The 25088-nt window shown below is 41.8% G+C and overlaps 1 protein-coding gene across 6 annotated transcripts in view; it reads left to right on the forward strand.

The window, feature by feature from the left end:
• The window catches only part of Fermt2 (FERM domain containing kindlin 2), a 70003-nt gene that overhangs the window by 40265 nt on the left and 4650 nt on the right, over positions 1-25088 (forward strand). For 3 of the 6 annotated variants that reach the window (XM_076931184.1, XM_034497637.2, XM_034497638.2), the window contains exons 4-13: positions 5582-5716; positions 12084-12116; positions 12400-12625; positions 12839-12941; positions 16028-16135; positions 19078-19212; positions 19893-19942; positions 20928-21052; positions 23544-23650; positions 23773-23994. In XM_076931184.1, the coding sequence (XP_076787299.1) occupies positions 5582-5716; positions 12084-12116; positions 12400-12625; positions 12839-12941; positions 16028-16135; positions 19078-19212; positions 19893-19942; positions 20928-21052; positions 23544-23650; positions 23773-23994 (1244 nt within the window). The remainder of the gene's footprint in view (positions 1-5581; positions 5717-12083; positions 12117-12399; positions 12626-12838; positions 12942-16027; positions 16136-19077; positions 19213-19892; positions 19943-20927; positions 21053-23543; positions 23651-23772; positions 23995-25088) is intronic. The other 3 variants (XM_034497640.2, XM_076931185.1, XM_034497639.2) reach the window with 1 other exon arrangement.

A 25088-nucleotide genomic window follows, 5' to 3' on the forward strand; every position in this document is an offset into this window, starting at 1 on the left:
CAGTGTAGCTTTTATTTACATTTATTTATTTGATCACTAATGATGTTAAATGTTTTTTAAAATACTTATTGACACTCTGTATTTCTTCTCCTTAGAATTTAATCTTTATTTTTATTTTATGTGTGTGCTTTGCCTTTGTATATGTCCGTGTACTGAGTGTATGGTGTGCCCATGACTGTCAGATTAGATCCCATGGTACTGGAATTCAGACAGTATTGTGCTGCTATGTGGGTGCTGGGAACCAATCCCAAGTTCTCTGGGAAAGCAGTCAGTGCTATGCTATTAACCATGGAGCCACCTCTCCAGCCCTCTCTGTATTTCTTCTGTGGGATTCATTTGCCTGTTTTGATTGGTTGATTTAAGGGGAGAGAATACTTAATGTTTTGAGTCTTTAAGTAAATATAGTCTAGATATTAATTACCTGGAATATGAGACATTTCAGAATCCAGACCTAGGGAATGGTGCTGTATATATACAATCTGAAGAGAAACCAGAGTATGCTCAGCTAATTTTAGATTGTGTTAAGTTATCAATTACAACTAGCCATCATATCTGTTATCCCAGTCATTACTTAGAAGGTAGTGAATGCAGGAAGACCTGGAGTCAAAGGTCATCCTCAGCTACATACAGAGTTCAAAGCCAGAGTTTAAAAAATAAAATATATGCCTCTTGATCTACTTTTGCTTTAAATTATCATGGCCTCTGGTAGTAATCTAGTCATTCACAAAAATGAATTGCAAAAGAAATGTGGTGTGGAAAAAGATGAATATAGGCGTTTTTAGAAATGTTTATGACATCAGAGTTAGATGAAGTGGTCATTATATTTACAGAGAATACTGTGTAGATGTTAAAATTATCTACATAGTTACACTTCAGTAAGAAAATATTTAAAAGGAGGCAGAGACAGGTGGATCTCTGGTCTACGTAATGAGTTCTAGGACAGCCAAAGCTACATAGCAAGATCTTGTCTCAAAAGGAAAAAAGAGAGAGGGAACATTTATAAATAATTCATAATTTTTTTATTTTCAATTTTTAGCACAACTATATTTTATTACAATTAGAAGAAAATATTACTTGAATTTATACTCTGTGTGTCTGTGGTTTCACTCCCCAAGATTCCATTTACCAGTGGTCAGACATAGTTCTATAATATTTAATGGAAAATTCCAGAAATCTGAGCACTTCTGAGCAGTGTAGTAACATCTCACTCTGCCTCGCTGGTGGTAAATCAATCCCTTCCCCTAACCACCCAGTAGCCATCAAATTATCAGATAAGGTCTCAACAGCTTGTGTTTAACTCATATTTAGTGGTCTCAGAGCGGGAGAGATGCAGTGCTGGCAGTTTAGCCTGCAAAGAAGCCTAAAAGTGCCCTTGACTACCAAAGAAAACCAAACACAGATACTGGCAACATTGTGTTTATGTAACTTTTGTTTGTTAGCGACTGTGTAGTAATTGTTCTATTGTTGATTGCCATTTAATCTTCTACAGTGCCTTATTTAGAAGTGAGCTTTCTTATAGGTATGTATTTACAAGGAACACTGTAGACATTGATACCATCTGAAATTGCAGGGTATCCATTGGGAGTTGTTGAATGTGTGCCTCATGGACAAAAGGAGACTTGTAAAATAAAACAAAACAATTCTTGTCCCTTAATTTTTATAGCATTGATAAGGAAGCTCAGACCCTGGCAGGCTGGGTAACTTGTCTGAGTTCTGGCAAGCGAGGATCTTGGGTTTGAGTTCAGGTAATTTGGCTGTGTGTTTCTAACCTTTAATTGTGTCTCTTGGCCCTTCAGCCATACAGTAGATCTTAGTGTCTGGTTTTTTTGAGACAGAGCGCTTCGTAACTTATCCTAGTGGGTCAAATGTAAGCCTTCTGAAGCTGGAGGCTGCCGCTTACGAGACCGTGGGTCCTGTGATTGAGCATCGATGACAGCCTGCTGTCTGCTGCTCCTTCCCCTCTTCTTTACTTTTGGCTTTTCCATCTCTCCTTTTCTTTTAAGAGTGTCTCACTAGGTGACTCCACCTGACTGCAGCTCACTGTGTAGACCAGGCTGGTCTTGGACTCAGCGTTCTCTGTCTCCTCACTGCTGAGTAAAGGCCTGTGCTCCCATGCCTAGCCCTTTAGATTTTTTTGTTTTTTTCTTTTGTTTTGTTTTTAATTAGATTGTGATGCAAGCAATACACAACTGTCTATACCCATTTGAAATATAAAACTTTTGTTTTTTTGAGAAGATCTTATTCTGGAACCCACTTTCTAAAGTCCAGCCTAAACTTGACATCCTCCTACTTCAACACACATATGTCTACACTGTGAAGTCACTACAGTTTAAAACCAGTGATTTCCAGCTTCTGCCAGAGGTCGCTTGGCACCACTCAGCTGCTCTCTAACTGAGATTCCTTAGCATTCTCTGGAATTTAATTAGTGAAACTATAGATAATAATCATAATTTTCTCCTTTCAGATTAGCTTTTCCCACTTAATTTAGAGCCACTTCCGTTATAGTATGTGTCAATAGGCTGTTTCTTTCTACTGATGAATGGACTTCATTGTATGAACATTGTTTCCGATGATATGCAAATTCCACATTTTTTAATCCATCTTGAGTTACTCCCAGTTTTATGAATAAAGCTGTTGTAAATGTGCTTTTCACTCTCTTGGGTGTATAGAATAATATCCAAGTAGTGTGTTAGCTACATGTTTAGACTCTTAAGAAATGGAAGAACTGTTTTCTCATATTCTCTCATTTCCCTTTCCAGCTGGATGTGAGAGCTGCAGACAGCTCTGCCTTGTAGCATAGCTTCACCTGTGTGTCTTTGAGCATGCTTTGCTCTGTCCAGGGTGTAGTTGGGGTGTGGTAACAGTGCTATTTCATAAGTTAATTCACATTTCTTTGAGTGGTAATCCATTATTTTTTTCATGTACTTCTGGGCCATTCTTTGAAGAATTTTTTCCAGTCTTTAGCTCGTGGCCTTATTCTTGAATAGTATATATTCTTCACATATTTTGAATGCAAGTCTCTAAACATTTTATATCAATATATTGCGTCTCACCTTATTTTCTGAACAGTATCTTTCAAGGTGCAGGTTGATTGTTTAAATTTATTTTTATTTTATGTATATGTGTGTTTTGCCTGCATGTATTCAGTGCCAAGTGCATTCAGTGCCCTCAGAGGCAAGAAGAGGGTGTTGAAATCCCCTGGAACTAGAATTAAAGAGGTTTGTGAGCCTCTATGTGGTATTGGAACTCAGACCTGGGTTCTCTGGAAGAGCAGCCAGGGCTTTTAACCACTGAGATGTTTCCAAACCCCTTGGTTAATTTGTTTGAAGTAAAAGAATTTTTTGTTTGTTTTGTTTTGTTTTGTTTTGTTTTGTTTTTTCGAGACAGTGTTTCTCTGTGTGGCCCTGGCTGTCCTGGAACTCACTCTGTAGTCCAGGCTGGCCTTGAACTCAGAAATCCGCCTGCCTCTGCCTCCCAAGTGCTGGGACTAAAGGCATGCACCACCACTGCCCAGCTAAAAGAATTTTTAAAGATGTATGTGTTTTTATTATATGTGAGTGCCAGCCTGTATGTGTGTGTGTGTATGTACCACATATGTGCAAGTTCCAGCAGAGGCCAAAAGAGGGCATCAGATCTCCTGGAACTAGAGTTCCAGGTGGTAGTAAGCCACCTAGCATGGGTGCTGGGAACTAAATGTGGGTCTTGTGCAAGATCAGCAAGAGCTCTTAACTGCTGAGCCATCTCCCCAGCCTCAAAGACAGTGTGTGGGGTAGAGGTAGGAGGGTGTGTAGATAGTTACTTTCCTGTTGTTCTGACAATACCATAACCAAAAGCAACTCACAGGTGAAAGCATTTATTTTGGCTTATGGTTTCAGAGTATAAGCGTCCATCATGCAAGGAGGCATGGTAGCAAGCTACAGGCATGGTGGTAGCAGCTGGCAGCTGACTAAACTCTTCTCCTTACACACATGAAGCTGAGGGTGAACTGGAAGTGGGGCAAAGCTATAAACCCTCAAAGCCCCTCTGTGAGTGCCACCTCAAACAGCACCACTAGCTGGGAACCAAACGTTCACACACATGAGCTTGTCTGGAGACATTCTCATTCAGACTACTGCTATCCTTTCTAAGTAGTCTGGGTCTACCTGTGTCTTCTAGTTTAACTCTTAGATGTAGGTTCACAATTCACTAGAAATTAAATTTTAACACATTGAGTTAGGTAAATGTTAATATTCTCTTTAAAAATTCTGAGTCTTTGATTGTTTAGCACTCACTATTAGTTGAAGGTTTCCCCGTCCATTTGAATTGCCTTGGCTCTTTTGTGATTTTCTGAGCACCTCTTTATTGCTATAGCTTTGTGATGAATTGAAATCAGTTAGCCTAAGTCCACCAGTTTTATTCTTACCGAGGAATGCATTATCTCTTCTAGGATTGTTCCATTTTCATATAAGTTTATAACTTGTGAGGGTGGGGAGTTGGCTTAATAGTAAATGTTTACCGCATAAGCATGAGGACCTGAGTTTGATCCCTAACATCCATGTAAAAAGCCAAGCGTGATGGCATGCACTTTTAACATCAGTGCTAGGAGGTGGAGCTGGGAGGTCACGAGGGTTCACCGGCCAGCCAGCCTGGCCGGTTAGTACACTCCAATTCAATGCGAGACCTTCTCTTAAAATATAACATGGGGTACAATTGAGGAAGATGCCTGATGTTGACTGACTGCTGGTCTCACGAATATATTGATGGCCACACACACACAATTTTTAACCTGCTTATCAACCATGGGGGAGTTGACTAAGGTCCCACTAATTTGGGGAGAGGGTTAATGATGGGTCTTGCAATTTAGGAACATGGTTAATACTGTAGATAAGAAATATCTGCTTGGGTCTGAAGAAATAGCTCAGAGGTTAAGAGCACTGGCTGCTCTTCAGAGATCTAGGGTTCGATTTCCAGCACCTACATGGTGGCTCACAGACATTCTTGCAGGCAAAACACCTATGCACATAAAGTTAAAAGAAAATACCTGCTTATTAGCTTCATGTACTAAATGTACTTTATGACATAGAGAATGATTGATACCAGATAGTACAAAATCTTGGATAAAAATAAATATATAAATAAGAATTCTAGGATTTTCTTTCTGGTTTTTTTTTTTTTTTTTTTTGACAGTGTTTCTATTATATAGCCCTGGCTGTCTCAGAATTCATTGTATAAATCAGGCTGGCCTTGAATTCACATAGATCTACCTGCCTGAGGTTAAAGGCATGTCCCCTTCCAGTGGATTTTCCTTGTGCCCTGTAGATTTCTCTGTTCATTTTGAGATAATTACACTTACCAGCTAATGAATTAAGAGAACTTTGGATTTATTTCCTCCAGGGTCTTGTGTGAGCTAGACTGACATTTTCCTGTTGTAGTTTGGGGGACTTTAAGCATGTCACATATATATATCAGTCTTCCATGTGGTATGGGTGTTAGGCAGAATGCTGACATCCACAATCACAAAAGGAAATGACAAATTCATACCTCAAACTAGATTAAATAAACTTATTGTACTAATCTCTTCATTTTATCCACTCTTTAACAGATATAAGACACCCTGAAGAACTTTCTCTCTTAAAAAAACCCAGAGATCCCACAAAGAAAAAAAAGAAAAAGCTAGATGACCAGTCTGAAGATGAAGCGCTGGAGTTGGAAGGACCACTGATCATGCCTGGATCAGGTGAGACCCAGACTCAGCAAAGGCAGAACTGTGAGGCTCCCAAACTGTGTGTCTTCTGTTAAGGGTATGGGCTCCTAGAGGTTAGGAGAGTGGTCCAGTCCCCTTCAGCCTCTCTCCTCAGGCTCAGTGCTGTGCGGTCCTGCCCATCATCGTATCATATCCACTGATTGGACCAATGAAGAAGGAGCCTGGGGCTTTGCTCGGAGAGTTAAACGATACTCTACAATTGTACTCAGTTCTTTAGTTTGCAGAAATGGAAAACTTTTATAGGTAGACTGTGGAAAACACTATTTTGTTGATACTTTAGTACCTAAAACCTGACTTAATTCCTTAAGAGCTTTCTGTGCTTTGCACACCCTGGTCTCTTGGCATCCCTATCTTTTTCTTCAGGAGTCCTTCCTTTGAGAAGTGCCCTTACTCTTATGTCCTCACAGACAATGCACTACTATGAAGTTGCTTACAGGCTAGTTGGAAACAGCTTTATATTTAAAGGAGTTATACATAAATGCTAAATGAACTAGAAAACGTGCTGGGAGTTCAGAGGCCAGTGTTGCTCATCTCAGTTAGGATGTATGTAGTTTTACGGGTTGAGGAATTTAGTTGTGAATTAAGTTTGTTTGACTTTTGAGACAGGATTTCTCTATGTAGACCAAGCTATCCTTGAACTCACAAGAGACATGCCTGCCTTTGCCTCCTGAGTGCTGGGATTAAAGATGTGGCAGAAGTCAGAATTTTATTATAATAAAAAATGGCAGAAGGAATGATAGCAGACAAAGATCATCCTGGTAAAAGAAATTCCAAGAGATAAATATCTCAGCTGAGCCATCTCTTGGGGGAGACGCCTCCAGAGAGGTTGAAAGCCACAGTGGAGGGTATTTGATATTAGTGTGTCATTGAGCAATTGGTTTCTGAAATTATTTACAGAGGAAAAGTATTTTTAAAACATTATTGAAGCCGGGCAGTAGTGGTGCACGCTTTTAATCCCAGCACTTGGGAGGCAGAGACAGACAGAGTGAGTTCCAGGACAGTCAGGGCTACACAGAGAAACCCTGACTCAAAACACCAAAAAAAAAAAAAAAAAAAAGGAAGGAAGGAAGGAAGATTATTGAGTTCATTTCTAATCAGTAATTTTGGAAGAGGATATGAGTGGTAGAGAGCTCACACACCCACAGTAAAAGAGAATAGTTATAACAATTTTCAAAGCAACATTCTGGTCCTCCTTCAGTGTTTCTGGTGGAGGCCCTAAAACTGGTAATAAAAGCCATGAAGGAGGTGGATGTTTCCAGCAAGGCCCTTCTAACCATGCCTGAGTCTATGCTAATGAGGTAACCTTTGGAAAGGCTGAGCAATGGGGGCTGGTATCCAAGAAGCCAACTCTGGGATTAGAGGTTTGGTGCCACCTGAGCTTCCCAGACATCTGTGGAAGGGAAGGCTGGAGATTGCACTGCTCATTGTTAAGGTTATGAGTACCTGTAGCTAGTAGCTCATAAAAGACATTTGTCTACTAATAGTGTGGTGGTTAGAAGACATGATACCAGTGTGGTTAAAGATCACCGTGAATGAGGAAGAGAGACCAGAGTAGGACTCAGGCCAAACCTTTAAAATAACCCCTCAAAAACACTAGTCAGAATCCTACAAGCTTTATCTCATCTCCTGAAGGCAGTGCTCCAGAGCCCTGATCCTGGCTCTTACAGGTCCTGCTACTTCTTAATGCTGCCATATTGGGAACCAGACTTCACCCCTTTGTCCTTAGAGAACAGTCACAGTCAGACCATAGTGATAACAGGAACCATCATGCCTTTGTGGGTAAGCCTCCATCAAAGCCCAAAAGAAAGGGACTCAGAGCCTCCAGTTTGATGACCTTACCCAGTACTGAGGGAGTTTGTGAGTTCTGTCAGCCACCCTAGGGAATTATGAAGACAGTTATAGGAGCTCCGATGGATAGCCAGGATTAGAAGCTCAGGTGAGCACATGAACAATACCTGGCCCCAGAAGTCACTCAGCGTTAACAGATAACAGTGGAAGATCTCTTCCAACCAAAAGAAAGGATACTTTAGGGCCAGATAATATCTTCAGAACGAACATACATACATACATATATACATATATACATACATACATACATACATCCTTTTTTTCATTTTTTTTTTTAAATCTAGGGCTAAAAGTGTGTGTGTCTTTAGTCTGTGTCTACTGGCCAGAGTTCTGAATCCTTTTTTATAAGTGTATGTAGGGGAGGGGTGCACATGTGTGTAGTACAGGAAGATGCCAAAGCACTGTGTCAGATCTACTGGATCTGAGTTTCTGGTTGGTTGTGACCCACCCACATGGGTGCTGGGAACAGAACTTTGGGTCCTCGGGAAGAGCAGAGTGATGAGAGTTCTTAAGCACTGGGACCTGTCCAGTCTCCAGAGTCCACATTCTTACACCGTTGCCCTCTGCTCTTTTGTAATCACTGCTCCTTCCTTACTTCAGAGAGTCAGTTCTGCTTTTCGGTTGAGAGGACCCTCCATGTAGCCTGGCTGGGCTGGAGCGTGCCGTGTACATCATTCTAACCTCACACACCACAGTAGGGACCTTCAGCCCTCCTCTGCCTGCAGGCCTGAGCCGCCACACCCACTAGGTTTTCTTATTTGCATGGGTGGAGGACACGGTCCACTGTAGATTAGAATTCGTGATGTTTTCCTCCCCTGCCTAATATTGTGACTCCCTTTTCACTCAGACTGTAGCTGATCTTTATTTCTGGACCAGGCATCATTCTTTAGTCCTTTCCTCAGGCTTGACCTTTCCAGCAGCTCTGAGTGTCCCAAGGTCACCACTGGATGGCTTTGCAGGAGACGTTTTTAAATATTTTTTTTTCATTTTGAAATTTTTTATGTGTGGGGTTTTTGCCTGCATGCATGTTTGCATACCATGTGTGTGCAGTGCTCACGGAGGCCAGAGGAGGGTGTCAGAACCCCTAGATTGGTGTTACAGACAGTTGGGAACTGCCATGTGGATGCTGGAATCTACCTGGCTCCTCTGAAAGAGCAGTCGTATCCACCTAGCCATCTGCAGCCCCTTCACATCTTTTTACGAAAGGAAAACCAGGGTTGTGTTGAGGGGTTGCAGCTGTCAAAGGCCACGCTCCTTGAGCAGCTTGTTTCCCGAACAGAACATACAGAGCTAGTGTTTAACTCACCTCAGTTCTGAGTAATAGGTAGCATGAGAAACTCAGGCTGAGTCACTTGGCTGAGATCAGACACCGTAAGGGAGAGCTGAGGTCTGTCAGGTCTGTCCTTCCCAGAGCTAAAGCTCCAACCATGTGGCCACATGCCCCAACCCACTACTAGGGACACAAAGGCCAGAATCTAGCGTTTACTGATTTTTTTAGACTTTGATTACTATAAGGGGGAAAAAAACCCTTCAGTTCCTTAAGGGATCTTTATGCTGACCTCGTGTATGTAGTAATCAGAACAGTGTATCAGCATCCACATGAGAAACTGCACCGCGGACGGTCCTGTCAGTCTTGAGTACTAGAAGCCGAGAAGCTGAGTGGGCTTTGTAGGCCAGAATCCAGTGGTGACGCTATCAGTGTACACAGGAATTCCGAGACACGGAAATGAGTGGAATAGCTTCTGCGTATGAGAGACACAGGAGAGCGCTGTTTATGTAGATAGTGGCAGATTTGGAAGCATCGGGTAAGTTTACCATGGCTTATTTTCTAGGCTCTTTTCTCTGCAGTTATGCTAATAGTGACTATGAGAGGCTGGCTGAGCTGAGGTCACTTAGGTTGATATTGACTTTTAGAGCACACTCTGGTTTGATAGAAAAATAGGTGGCAGAAGAGTCATAAAGAAGCCATACAGGTTATTCCTCCGCATAGCTCGCTGACTCGTAGCGGCAAGCGTGTAGCTGTGTGTTACCAATGCAAACAAGGTCATTTTTATTACGAGTGTGTGTGTGTGTGTGTGTGTGTAACCTGTATCTGTCAGATTCCACTCTGCCTGGCCAACAGATACACATACACTATAAATTCTAATGGCCACATCGCCCTGCTTGGCATGAATTCACTATGTTGCCAGAGTTGGCCTCAGACTCTGGACAGTTCTGCCTTAGAGTCCCCACAGCTGGGGTCAGCAGCTATGCACTACCACACAGACTGAAAGCAGTTTTTCAAAGGAAGAACATTTTTGCAGCATAGCCAGTAATTTTCAAAGAAACTTAATATCCGTTTATTATACAAGTGGAAATGATCTCATTAGAAACTTTTCTTGAAAAAAATCAATCAGAAGGCATCTAGGAAAGAAGAAAATCTATGTTCTACACTAATATTGAATATAATCAATATTCTGTTTACTAGAAAGATTATTTATGTAGGATGCAAATTTTTTCCTATCTGGACCTTGACCATTTTAAGTATCAAAATACTTTAAAATCTATTCTTTGAAGAACAAAAGATATATATGTATACATACATATCTGTATACATGTACATATATACACACACAGTAAATATTCAAATACTAAAGGTTGAAATTTTCTTCAATTTTTTCCAATTAATGTGATATATATATATAGAGAGAGAGAGAGAGAGAGAGAATTTTTTCCTTCAATCAGTAATATGTTTTAATGAGCTTCATATTTTCTATTACAGAAGTCAGATACTGAATATAATTTCATATAACAAAGTCAAATAATATAGAAAATAAGCTAGTCTAATAATAAAAGTCACTTTTAAACTTACTTTTTGGCTATTCCCTTTCAAGAGCCAGCCATTTCTTTATTTTCTTCTTCCTTTTCAATGTTTGTTATATAAACACAGGCAAATAAAAAAACATGATAGTTAGGGTTAGCCTTTGAGCTGGACCTGAAGGAATTTAAACTATGCATACCCTCTGACCCTGCAGTGCAACTAGAATTGGGAAATAAATACAAAACTATTTACTGAAGCTTCTCTTATCATGGCACCAAGATTCTAAGCAATCAGACGCACAAGGGTTGGGAATGGTTTGAGTTGCAGTACATGAACGTCAGTGTGCAAGCAACCAAGACAGGCTGGTTCCCTGCATGGCTCCGCAGCTGCTAGCTCACGACTGCCAAGGCCTTTAGCCTGGGTGCTACAGTTTGTTCTCTAGGGTTAAAATAGACTTGTTGGGACACCAAATGAGTTGTTATCCTATAGTATCTCTAAGACAAATCAAAGCTATGGTATGTAGAATACAGACTATAGGAAATTGAAAGTGAAGAGGCCTGAGTGTGCTTTATTCACACACTTTCTGTATTGGAAACTCCATAAAGAATGGTCAGTTTTAATTTTACAGGTTCTAAATAATTCTAGTATATTATTTGGGGGCGGGCAGGGGGAAGGTCAGTATTCTGACATTTTTAGTGAAAGGTTCATTTAACAGTTGTTTTAAATAAATAGGTTTCTGCCTAGACGTTAATATTTCCCATGCTGTATTTCTCTATACTCCCTTGGCAGAATCACCCTCTGCCCAAGTGAGCCTGGGCAGGGATTCCTGCCTTTGGTAAGTATGGACACATGGTTTTAAGTTTGAAAATGATTCCGTAGTGAACAGTGCCTCAGGGCTGTGTCCAGAATTCAGGCCTCCTCTCTGCCTCACAGCATGCAGATCCACAGGTTGTTTGAGCACAACATAGAACACAGGAGTACCAGGTCAGGTGTGGATTGCTGATAAGTTCCGATTACGTTCAGTGAAAGTAAGTAGCGTAAGTGACTTCTTACGCTAGAGCTTCTGTGCACGCGATGGGAGGAAGGAGGATTCCTAAGCACATTCTCCAGTTACATAACTGGGGGAGAGTGGACCTTTACTCTTCTTTCCACATCCTGTAACAATGTAACAGCAATTGCACATTTTCTTTTTTAAAATCATGATTATAGCCAGAAAATGAGTTTGAGCCCAGTCTGGACCATGGTGTGAGACCCTGCCTCAGAAAGAAAAGGAAAAAAAAAAAAAAAAAAAAAACCACAGGACAGGACCAGCTGTAACAGAGTTATGGCAGATGTTTTTACTTGATGTCTTTGCTCTCCTTAATTCTGTTATTCAAGTCAAAGAACATGTATCATTAGCTAGTGTGTTTTCTTTATGTGCCTGTCACCAAGGGTCCTGAGATTAATGAGGTGATGCCCCTGACTTTATTAGGTTAGCTGTACGTAGACCAAATCAGGGTCTGCTTGATTAGAGCATATTTTGCGTTGGACAAAATGTTGTATTTATGTCGAAGCTCCTGAGGTGGTTGACTTGTGTACTTACAAGTCACAACTGGGGCAAGTCTGTTGTCTTTTTTCCGTTTCCTTTCATTCTTTTGTCTTCTATTGTTGCCTTTCCTCTGCCTTCTGAACTCTTTCTTTCCTTTCCTATAGGCACCGATGTTCTTTACATTGGCCCTCTGAAAGGTGAGCCTCACCACAGTCACACACGGTGTGTCAGTCTGCGCGCTTCAGCCATAGCTCTACCTCCTAGTTTTTTCAAACTGGCTTTTTCCTCAGAGTTTCTGCCAATGTAATTACACTCTCACAGCTTTGGTACTGTGTGTTCTGATGTTTTGAGGCAGGTAAATAATGTACTAAAGCTTTCCTTCCAGATTGAAGCTTGTGGCTCAGTGTGCTTCCTACCGTAGTGTGTGTTGTCACTGAGCTGTCCAGCAGCTCCTCACAGCTGTCTCTTCTCACTTACTAGGAAGCATATATTCAAGCCCCGGACTTTATAGTAAAACAATGACCCCTACTTACGACGCTCATGATGGAAGCCCCTTGTCACCAACTTCTGCCTGGTTTGGTGACAGTGCCCTGTCAGAAGGCAATCCCGGGATACTTGCTGTCAGTCAGCCGGTAACATCACCAGAGATACTGGCAAAAATGTTCAAGCCTCAAGCTCTTCTTGATAAAGCAAAAACCAACCAAGGGTAAGTTTTGGGTTTTTGAGACAGGGTGTCTCTTTAGAGACCAGGCTGGTTCCAAACTCACACAGAACTGCCTGACTCTGCCTCCCAAGTCCTGGGATTGATTTTAAAAAGGCGTGCACCACCAGGCCTGGCCAAGGGTAAGTCATAATTTACATGATGGAGGATTTGGTTAGCTGTGTCTGCAGTGCTCAGTGTGTTCTCTGCTTTGTCCAGGTGGCTTGATTCCTCAAGATCTCTAATGGAGCAAGATGTGAAGGAGAACGAGGCCTTGCTGCTCCGATTCAAGTATTACAGCTTTTTTGATTTGAATCCAAAGGTACCAAGGATTTAAAGGGATCTTTCTACTTCTGTTCGTCTTCTCATCTGAGTGTTAAGAAACTATAGCAAGTTTTGTATAACACCCAAAAGATACAAATACCTTTAGGCAAAGGGTTTTTGTTTTGTTTTGTTTGGGGGGAGGGGGGATGTTTTTGTTTTTGTTTTGGTTTTTGTTTTTTTTTTCCGAGACAGGGTTTCTCTGTGTAGCCCTGGCTGTCCTGGAACTCACTCTGTAGACCAGGCTGGCCTCGAACTCAGAAATCTGCCTGCGTCTGCCTCCCAAGTGCTGGGATTATAGGCATGAGCCACCACTGTGCAGCTAAGCAAAGGTATTTTATTCTGAATAAATCTGATATTTTCTTAGGTTGAAACTATGTTTGAACATTTTTCTTTTCTTTTAAGGTAATTATATTTTCTTTGTGTGTTTCAAAGGTACTGTTTACTTTTTTAAAAATTTATTATCTGCAAGTATATTGTAAAGTACAGGATAATTTTCTGAGGATGGAGAGATGGCTCAGCAGTTAAGAGCACTGCTCTTCCAGAGGACCTGGGTTTAATTCCCAGCATCCTCATGGCAGCTGTTTCAGGGGATCAAACACCTTTACATAGACATACATGTAGGCAAAACACCAATATACATAAATAATTTTTTAAGATTAAAAAAATACTTTTCTGGCCAGGCAGTGGTGGCGCACGCCTTTAATCCCAGCACTTGGGAGGCAGACGCAGGTGGATTTCTGAGTTCAAGGCCAGCCTGGTCTACAGAGGGAGTTCCAGGACAGCCAGGACTACACAGAGAAACCCTGTCTCAAAAAACAAACAAACAAACAAAAAAATTTTTTCTGAAAGATAACTTTTTGTACTATTTTTGGTGTTTTGATTTTGCTTGTGGGTTGTTTGGGGGAGGGGCTGGTTGGTTTGGGGGTTTTGTTTTATTTTTTTGAGACAGGGTAGCCCTGGCTGTCCTAGAAGACAGAGCTGGCTTCAAACTCATGGAAATCCACCTGCCTCTGCCTCCCTAGTGCCAGGATTAAAGGTGTGCACCAAGCCTGCTTTGTGTTGTTTTACCATCTACACGTTATCCTACCTAATAACTAATATATTTCTGTGACTGGTAAGTCGGCTCAGTTATAACTCTTTGCTTTTCTGCTGCAATTTAACTTTGCTCTGAAAATCTGTTTTTCCCCAAGAACAGGTGGCTTATAGGTTTGGATTCTTTGGGGAGAGAGGCTTGTGGCTTGTTGCTTTGTGCTCAGGTCTGAATTGTGCTCTAGCTAGAGCAGTGGGTCTCAGCTTCCCAATGCTGTGATCCCATAATACCTTTCCTCATGTTGTGGTGACCTCAAACCATAAAATTATTTTTGTTGTTGCTTTATAGCTAATTTGCTACTGTTATGAATGGTACTGTAAGTATGTTTTCTGTTGGCTTTAGGCAACCCCTGTGAAAGCATTGTTAACACACACACACACCAGAGTTGCTACCCACAGGTTGAAACCACTGATCTAGTGTCTTTCATTATGTGCTCATGTAATTCTTTACAAACATACACACTCACACATACATATATATTTTAACATATATATTAAATTATATAATAGAACTGTAAAAGATTTATTTTCTGGCCACATTGTATCTACTTTTAGTTGTAGGTTGGGGGGTAGAATGTTTGAATTAACATTTTAAGAGCATTACTTTTTGCTAATATAATTAAGTGGACAGTCTAATAACATAGATAAACATACTTCCCAAATTGTATATGTACTGTCTGCTTTGGATGCTTAAAATAACTCCCCCTTTTGAGGATCTTCCTCCTTGGGTGTTTCCCTCTGAATGAACAAGGTATGTCCCAAAGTAATTAATTTGTTTTCACTGGATTTTATCGTGGCAGGTCAAAATAACAATGTTAAAAACCATCTATATTTGTACCTTGTTTTAATTTTTCCAACTATAGTTCTCACCACCACCCCCTTCCCTCCCTCTCTTTATTCTGTGTTTGGTCTTTGAGCCAGTCCAGCTCAAAGCATAGGCTTTGAGCTTTCTGCATAGGCTGCCAGGAACTTAGTATGAAACCCAGGCTGGCCTCAAACTTGTGATCCCTAAGACTCTGGGTACTGATTACAAGGCTGCAGCAATACCCAATTTCATGGGGTTTGTTTGGTTTGGTTTTGAGACAAGATCTGTGCAGCCTGAGCTGGCCTAGACATGAATGATCTCCCTACCTTAGCCTTCCAAGTGCCAGGATAGCAGACATGTACCATCATACCCTGCTTCAAATTAGATTTCTTACATTGAAATGGTAACACTTAGTTGTTCTGTGAACGACTCCCCCACACACACACTCCCCCAGCATCAGTGCTAGGGATTAAATCCTCTGTCACACCAGGCAACTCCCTCCATCCATTGAGCTACATCCCTGAGTAATTCTCTTGATTATATTTTATATAATTTTGAGTGGAAAATTTTTAGAATTATTTTGATACTAAAAGGCTTTTAAAAAATTACATTTCACTTTTTGCCGTGCTTTAAAAGTGAGTATTTAGCTGGGCCTTGTGACGTGTGCCTTTAACAGCAACAACCAGGAGGCAGAGGCAGGAGGCTCTCTAGCTCAAGACTAGTTAGTCTAGATAGCAAGTTGCAGGCCGTCCACGCCTGAAGTGAGACCCTGTCTCAGAAAGGTGAGTAGGGGTGCTAGAGAGGTCAGTCACTGGTTAAGAGCACTTGCAGAGGACCTGGGTTCACTTCTCAGCACCACACAGCACCTCACAACCATCCATAACTCCAGTTCCAGGGGACCCAACAGGCACCAGGCATGCATGTAGTGTACTAACATACACAAGAGCAAAACATTCATAAAATATTTTTAAAAGAGACTATTTAAAGACTTATTATTTTCAAATTTAGGTGTATGTGAGTCCACAGAGTCTAGAGGTATCAGAAGCTCAGATTATGGGCAATTATGAGCCATCCTACATGGATTCTTCCACAGGAACAGTATGCATACTTAATTGCTTAGTCATCTCGTGTTGAGAACTTTCTGGTACTGAAAACACCGTATCACAGAGCACATCTCCTTTGTTCTGCAGTATGACGCCATCAGAATCAATCAGCTTTACGAGCAGGCCAAGTGGGCCCTTCTCCTAGAAGAGATTGAGTGCACAGAAGAGGAGATGATGATGTTCGCAGCCTTGCAGGTAGATGAGAAATCGGTGGATGACTGTTACAGGGGAGGTGCGGGGAGAGTGGTACAGTGGTTATGCAGGCATTTGACGCTGTTACTTTTGCTATGTAGAAAGTATCACTTAGGGTTGGCAAGATGGCGCAGCAGGTAGATGCTTGCTACCCAGTGTGATAACCCAGGTTTGATATTCAGGACCTACTTGGTGGAAAGAGAGAACCAGCTCCCAGAGGTTGCCTTCTGAGGCTGGACATATGGTACTTTAGTCCCAGCCCTGGAGAGGCAGAGGCAGGTGGGCTTCTGTGAGTCTGAGTCAGAGTCTCACTCTGTCGCACTGGCTCTCCTAGAACTTGCTCTGTAGATCAGGCTGACCTTGAATTTACAGAGATCCACCTGCCTCTGCCTCCTCTGTGCTGGGACTAAAGGTGTGCACCACCACTGCTCTTTTTTTGTTTGGTTTTAAAGTCCTCTCAACTCCATGTGCAAACATGTATGGTACATGGGCGTGCACACAAAATAAACGAATGAAAAATTTTAGACATTGAAAGTGGACATTTAAGAAAGTAAAACAAACATGATTTTGTTTGTTTTGTTTTAAAATAAGAATCAATGATACTCTTGGTTACTTTCCTGAATCTTTTGGGAAAAATTGTTCTTTTCCCTCCCAGTATATACTAATTTGAAGTTAACTCAGCTTTCTCTTGGAAATAAAAAGCTGACAATATTAGTTGATGATGAGGTACGTTTCCAATTGGCTGTGGCAGAAATAATGACTTTAAGTAATAAGAGTTCAAGAGACCAAGATAAACATAAACGTTTTTATGATTAATAATTAAGTGGAAGATAATGTTTCTTTAAAATAGTATTTTTTCAAATGTGAGCCTTAGATACCATAGAAGTGGGAGAAGCGTTGACCCTCAGTTAAGAAGCGCTCTCACTGAAGAGACTTTACTTCTTTTCTCAGAACACAAAAATGCTCAACCTTCCCAGTGTACCAAAATGCCAGAAAGTTCAGGGACAACCAGAGCCACTGGGGGAGGTAAAAGAGCGTAAAGCAAGTTCTTCCTGATTGACGAATTCATCAGTTGTTTTAGAGAGATGATTAAGCGTTTGGTTAAAAATCTTATACTGTTACTGGGTGGGTTCAACTGTCTGGAGAATTTCCTGAATTAACTTTGGGCACAGTTCATTGGGAGCCTCACGAGTGACTTAAATTTCTTTCGAACTGTGCATACAGACTTACTGTTTTCTGGTGGAAGTTTTGCCAAAATCAAGTATCAGACATGTGAAGTGTATCTGTTTTACAACCACAGATGTTGTTGTAGAGCGTTGTTCTTTGGTGATTGAGCCCAAAGCCTTCACATGCTAAGCAAGCATTCTGCCACTGACATCATCCAGGAAGATGTAGATTCACAGTAACTGAAGGCCCTCAGGGCACCGCCCTCTGGAACCATTTTGAAATCTAGGTATCTGTAATGAGGGAGTTTTAGAGCACAAATCCAAAAGACTGGCAATTCAAAATAAACTACAAATTAAAAAAAAAGTTATTAGGGCAGCTTTTAAAGCCTTTGGATACAAGTGTATGCTGTAATGTTGGACTGGTACTCCATATGCCTTTGGAAGCAAAGCTTGACTCTAGTCTGTCTACAGCCAGGACCCTCCAGTGGACTCTCAGAGGCCTGTTGTGTCAGGGTCAGTCAGAGTGCTTTGTAAAAATGCAGATTTCAGGCTGAGTCAGAATCTCTAGGGTGTCTAGGATTTTTAACCAACTCTGCACAGGAGTCTCAGGATTCTTTCTCCACATTGAGGCCATGTCTGACAGCCTGCGTACTTTGCTCTTACTAGTTATTATAGAAGTTTCTGTCACCTTAAAGATCTCACATTTGCCTGACTTGAAGATATAACCAGAAAGTTTACTACTGAGTGTTAGAGTACAGGACTAAATGGCTTCTTCAGAAGTTCAGAGCTGCTTATGCTTTGAGAAGCAGCTATACCAGATTCTGTTGATCTCTGTAGAAAATCTCTCAGGCTTGACATCAAAACATTATATTGTTACTGTTCTGAGTCACTACATGCATTTAAAATCAGCCATTTTATATTTTAGAAAATTCTAAACCAAAGATTGTTTTCTAGCTCGATAGAAGGGTAATCTAACTGTCCCCACACATTCTCTGTTCACACACAGTTTCCTATTCTTAGATAGCTATGAGGCGTTGAATCAGAACTGGGGAGAGTGGAGCTGACTTCCTCTTTGTCCTAAACAGTTGGGATTGTAGGGCAGCAAGGGTTAAAACATTTGATTTAAAGGGTTGATTTAAAGGGTTAAGCCATTTGATGTAAAACAAATGGCTTAGTTCATCCCTACAGAAGATGTCATGCATGGCCTGAACCTTCATGGGCTGTGCATCTGTACAAGGCCCTCTTCTAGTCAGTGGACACCAACCAACCAACACAGACAACAAAAACTCTGCTCATGTAATGTAGTAGCAGACCTGTAAATTCCCTTCACACCAAGGGAACCAGAGACTGTGCTCTTTTGAGTAAGTCTTTCTGAGTAGGGCTGTCACCATGATCCCAGGTGCTGTGGCCCATGGCTTTTTATTCTTCTAGTCCCCAAGACACTTGTTTACTTTGATGTGTGTAGGTCTTTTATCTGCATTCTGTCTATGCACATGTGCATCCAGTATCTGTGGAGACCAGAAGGGGGCGCTGGATCCACTGGACCTGCAGTTAGAGACAGTTGTGAGCTGTGTGGGTGCTGGAAACCAAACCTAGGTCCACTGCAAAAGGCACAAATGCTTTTAGCTCCTGAGCCCTCTTTCCAGCCCCCTCAGCCTGATGCTTTATCTTTGCAAATCAGATGACAAAAAAAAAAATCCAATATAAAGTCAAGTAGTAATTTCATCTTAAAGTTCTGCAGTTAAACAGTCATTTAAACAACATGTTTTGTGGTTTCAGTATCATATCAATAAGCTGTCAATCATGACATCAGAAAATCATTTAAACAACAGTGACAAAGAAGTTGATGAAGTTGATGCAGCCCTTTCTGACCTGGAGATCACTTTGGAAGGCGGGAAAACATCAACAATTCTGGTAGGGTGAATCTTCAGCTAATGGTTGAATTTAGCCAGTCCTTATCTTAGTGTGGGTTTTCCATTGCCAGATAAGGTACCTTCAAGGTGGCTTCTTTACAGAAGTCAGTCGTGGATTTTCAGGAAGCTTCAGAGAAGCTTTTTGAGATGGGAAGATTGATCCTAGGGCTTCATTCTTCACCCCAGGAAAACTTTTGTGAAGAAATAGTGTTACTAGCTAGGGCTTCCAACACAAACACTTGTTTTGCAAGTGGTGGGAAGGCATTTCTCCAGGGGAAAGAGTAATCAAGTCATGGTAAGATTCATATGGTAGTCTCCTTAGAGATATGAGTCTCACAGTAGCGGTTAAATACTGCTTATTTTTAAAGCTAATGAATGTCTTATTGCTGAAGAAACATTTTCTCAGTGTCATTATGATTTATCATATTTCCATAGGTTGCTACAAACAATTTCAGCTATATTTAGAAATATATTCTTAGAATTGCACAAATTGTCATTTTGTTCAAATTTTTAACTTTCTACACTATTCCAAAATGCTTTTGTAACAAGACCATGTAATATGGTCATACCATTTCAGTTTTTAACATGAATTTTGAATGTTAAATAAGCAGGTTTTTTATATCAGATACCAAACTAGATGTTTTTTAATTAAGAGAAATATTAATTGAATTCTTTCCTTAGGGTGACATTACTTCAATCCCAGAACTTGCTGACTATATTAAAGTTTTCAAGTAAGTACAAAAGTGGGAGAGATGTCACATACAAATAAGAACTGTCTGTTTTATAGACATGTTCACATTATTTAAGTTTGCAGGAAGTTTTTCAAATTTATTTGTAAAGTAAATCTGTAAGACTTGCCAATTAAACACTTAATATTATGGTAATTGTGTTCATTAAAACCACAGCAGTCATTGTTTTATTCTTTTTTTGATTTTGATCTTAAAGTCATCTTTTTGATTGTATCTCCTAGTTGGTGATAGAGGCTGACTGCAGTGGGCTCCCGTGGTGCCCTGTGACTGCCAGTGTTAGTTCCTTGCTAAGAGCTCCAGGCTCCTTTAACTTGTGCTCATGTGCTCCTGAACCCTTTCCTATAAGGTCCCAGGAAATCTTTCTAGACTTTTAAGCAATCCACCTTTGATCCTCAGACTTGAGAGCCGAGTAGTAAGGCGGATGGGAGACAGAGATGCAGTGCCTGCTGCCCACTGCCCTGCTGTGCTATGTAACTGTTGAAGTATAATATCACAGTTCACAGAATGTAACACAGCAGCAGGATTGCCAGATGTCACCGTCCCTACCCTCTTCCTTTCCCACACTTTGTATCTGCCTGTGCCCTCACTATGTCATCTTCTGTGTGGCACTAGAGTGGCATGTTGGTGTCAGGACTGGACTCTTCCCTGCAGTCATGCTGAGGACATATGTAGAGGCTTCAGCAGCAGTAATTCTGTGACATTACTGCCTCTGCAGTTATTGCTGCACATGGACCTTTGTGAGCTTTGAGTGAGACGTGCGGGCTGTGGGCTCTCCCCTCTCTCTCACTGACTGAAAATGGAGAGCACACCAGCAGCCTGGACCAGGAACAAACGGCCAAAGGGAGATGATTTCAGCCTATAAAGTTGTCCTCACGTTTTTCAACACTTGAGCAATGTGACTGCTAAAGCATATCCCTGGCAAAGTTACTTCAGAGTGGTCATTGTCTCAAGTCTGTTTGACTTGTAGGCCTAAGAAGCTGACTTTAAAGGGGTACAAGCAATACTGGTGCACTTTCAAAGACACGTCCATCTCCTGCTACAAGAGCCGAGAAGAGTCCAGTGGTACACCTGCTCATCAGATGAACCTCAGAGGTAGGGAGCCTCGTGACCTGTGAGCTCTGTCGGGTCAATAGTCAGTACCTGTCACTTGCCAGCGCCTGCCTGGCACTTTCTTTACACTTTTGGGGTTTTCAAAAGGGTTTTGGTTCTCCAGTTTGGTATCGAGTTACATGTGGATATCATGTGTTCTGTGGGCAGACCTGAGCTGAAGTATTCAATTATTGTCACTTTTTTGATCTTGAGCATTAGAAGATTAGGACCCCATCATTTTCAGCCTTGTGGTTATCACTTCTGCACTTCTGGTCTCTCCTTTGTTCATTGGCATCCTCTGATCATAGGCTGGTTCTGGTCAGCGGTCAGCGTGCTTAGCCTCTCTTTCCCTGACCACAGACTCTGTAAGTATGTGGCCCAGTCTCCCTCTTCTTCATCCAGGTGGTTTTTGGGGTAGTTTTGTTCTGTTACTGTTATGTTGGTTCTGGGTTTTGGTTGTTTGTTTTTTGTTTGGATCTGGGGGGAGGGGTCAAGACAGGGTTTCTTTATGTCCCGGTTATCCTGGAGCTTGCTCTTTGGACCAGACTGGCTGCAAACTCACAGAGATCAACCTGCCTCTGCCTCCCTAGTGCTGGGATTAAAGGTGTGCACCACCATCACCACTCACCCATTCACTTTTTTATCCTTGCTTTTTGCTCTCCCCTAGGCAAGCACAGGATGTCCCTGTTAGGCTCCTAGCTGCCAGCTTGAGTCTCCCTTTCCATTGTCAAAGCTGGCTGAGATGTAGGAGCTGGAGCTTAAGGTGTGTGCCTCCTCACAAAGCACCTGCAGGCTTGCACCCTGCAGCTTGGGCCACACCTTGGTACTGCCTCAGCTGTTAGCTCTGCTTTTTTACTTATTTTTTTTTAAAGCTTTATCTCATTTTTAAGTAAGTAAGTGTGTGTGTGTGTGTGTGTGTCTGTCTGTCTGTCTGTCTGTCTGTGTATGTACAGGTATCTGAAGAGTCTAGAAAAGGGTATCATATCCACCAGGTGCTTGTAACTGAGCTCCTGCTGAGCCATGCCTCCCCAGCCCCATACTCAGTCTGTTCATTCAGGCCTATGGGTGGAGCCACAGCTTCATTTGCCACATTGGTGGCCACTGTCACTTCTTCCCTTCTTGCTCCTGATTGATGCACAGGCTCAGGTGGAAGACTTCCCATCTGGGGACTGGGTGGCACTCTATAACTCGCGCCTCCCGTGTCACCCCACGCCCGTGGACGAAAACACGAGAGACAGTATTCAGGTAGTTACTGCAAACGAGGCTTTACTCTGTAACACACACGTGAAAAACGCGGAAGGACGTGGAAGGGGCCTAGCTTAAATACAGCCTAGAGTGACGTATTCACTTCTGATTGGCTGTTCGCTCACCACCCGATATTATGCCTCAGGATTGGCCAGTGACTTTGGCGCGCCTTTTGCCTTTTGCAACTGCGCAGTCAGTTGTTTACAAGTGGGAGGACAGGATGTCCACGCCATCTTGGAATGGCAAATCACTGCGGCTCCCAACAGCACTCAGTGGTAGAGTGTCTGGTATGTGTGAGACCCTGAGTGCAGTTCCCAGTACCCTTTGGAAATGAATGCTGGTTTCTGCAGTGATGATTTAGAAAAGGTCAGAGGGGAGGAGGTGATGAGAGTTGCCGCTTGTTACTGCCTCATGAGGATGTGAATGTCATGGGGCAAATGGGGTTCGACTCAGAATGCAGAGAAGGATCCTAGTAGAGTTCACATGTAAAGTGTGTGCTGGCGTGTGTGCTGGCAGTGCGCTCGAGGGCCTGGGTTCCCGATGTACACCAAAGTGAATGAATAAACCTGTAGGAGACCTGTGGAGCAAAGACAGGAGCTGGCAGAAACTTCCAAGCGGGTGCAGTTGGGCAGAATTGGGGATAAGGAGATTGGAACATAAAACAGTGTTTAGGGAGAGAATAATTGGATGTGGAGAATGGATCAGGGGAGACCTGTGCTACAGGTACTAATGTGACGGTTGCATGCATGGTAAATGTAACCACTCACTATGGTTAGCTCTAATATGAGAGGAAGACTCCCTGCTTCAGTTCTTGATATTTGTTTAAGGACTGATGACAGAATTATTAACTCTAAGTCACCTAGAGGAGATTTGTGTGTCTTCACACATTTGTTTTTACTTCCTCACATAACTTCTCCCTTATTTGAAAAGTTCCACAGAAGGCCCTATACGGCGGCTGTTGGTACGTAGTAATGTTCCTAGAAAGAACAGGACTCTTTACCTAAAGGACCCTTTCTTTTAGTGGTTTAAACATTTCCTTGGAGGTGAAGCCGAGTAGTCTGCATTCTCACAGCTCACGAGGGTCTGCAGTTCTGAATCTTGCTCTGCGGCCACTTGAGTGGAGTCACCTTCCACTGAATAGGGGTGTTCTCAAAGTGGGCACAATTCAACACAGACCTCACAGAATGAGGCTATTGTGTTGGCTCAGGGTTTCTTTTATGCATTTCTGTAATTAACTTTATTATTCCAGGATGTGAAGTTACCCCAGATGTGAACATTTCAGGCCAGAAATTTAACATAAAACTCCTAATTCCGGTTGCAGAGGGCATGAATGAGATCTGGCTTCGTTGTGATAATGTAAGTTTTGCAATTAACTGTAACCTTACCTTTCTTATTCCCAAGTGGGTTGGCCCACTGGCCCCTGCGTTCTGTACCTGCATCCTGAGTGATGTGTGGCTTCATCTCCCATCTTTATACAGGAAAAGCAGTATGCACACTGGATGGCAGCTTGCAGATTAGCCTCCAAAGGCAAGACCATGGCAGACAGTTCTTACAACTTAGAAGTTCAGAACATTCTTTCCTTCCTGAAGATGCAGCATCTGAACCCAGATCCCCAGCTAATCCCTGACCAGATTACAACCGACATCAATCCCGAGTGTCTGGTGTCCCCTCGATACCTAAAAAAGTATAAGAACAAACAGGTATTTCATTCTGCTTAATCTGCTGGTTTTATCATTTTGTGCACATACTTTAAATGCTGTTTCTCCTATTAAATGAAAGATACCAGATTTGGTAGAATATGAAACAGGAAATGGGGGAGGTGTGGGTCAGCTTAAACTTGTTAGATCATCTATAAAGTTCATAGATAGAGCCAGTTTGTTCTGCTCAGCCCAAGGAAATTCTTTTGTCCCCTGTGGAAACAAGGACCAAAAGCACATTCAGTCTTCCCCAACAGATCTAATTCTTGTTTTTGCTGAGGAAGATTTTTCCAGCTTTAGAAATAAACTGTTATGTGGTAGAGATAGTTTATCCTACATTACTGTCTAACAGGAGTAAAACCTAATGGAATCTTACACGGGGTTACAAACTTTGATCAGTTTTAACCTAAAGTTCACTGCCTTTGTCCACTGTCTTTAGAATTCCTGTCCTGGAAGTTAATACCATAAAAGGTTTGCTATTCAGGAAAATGGCTCTTTGATGCATCACGAAAGCTTCTTTGCAGGGGAATTTGACTCAGAGAGCCCCCAGAATTCCCTTCACCAAACAGCACTCCATAAAAGGAAACATTCAGATTAGATGGGGGAGCAGAGAAGGCTTCTAAAATAAATAAATCATTTTTACCGAGTTTAGTTTTTATCTTTCAGAAATAATTTTAAAACATTAAGGTCCAAACAGAACATTTCCTTCCTTAATTTTAAACATAACTTTATTAAATGAGTCTGAAACCGTTTCACTTTCCACAGAAATGTCAGAACTTTAATCAGGAATGGTCTGTCTGTGCGGTTCAGAGGCCTTGACAGAGCAGGCACATTGTTTATCCCCCAGTCCTAGGCTGTGGGAGTGTGTGCTGAGGAATGGCGGAAGTGCTGCCCTGGGGAGCCTTGTGGAATGCAGATGAGTTAAGAAGGGAGGAAGGAGGCACTGACTCCTTACTCACTGAAGAACTGAGTTCAAAGAGCCTAGTTTCTGAAAGTGAACTCTTCTACCCTCAGATGGTCTCAGGTCTTAGTGGTTTGTTTCCATAGGTGTCAGGCTTCCAGGATGATAATTTCTCACCTTTGAGTTGTAGATAAAA

This window comes from Arvicanthis niloticus, chromosome 3 (genome assembly GCF_011762505.2).
Source record: "Arvicanthis niloticus isolate mArvNil1 chromosome 3, mArvNil1.pat.X, whole genome shotgun sequence".
Lineage (NCBI taxonomy): Eukaryota > Metazoa > Chordata > Mammalia > Rodentia > Muridae > Arvicanthis > Arvicanthis niloticus.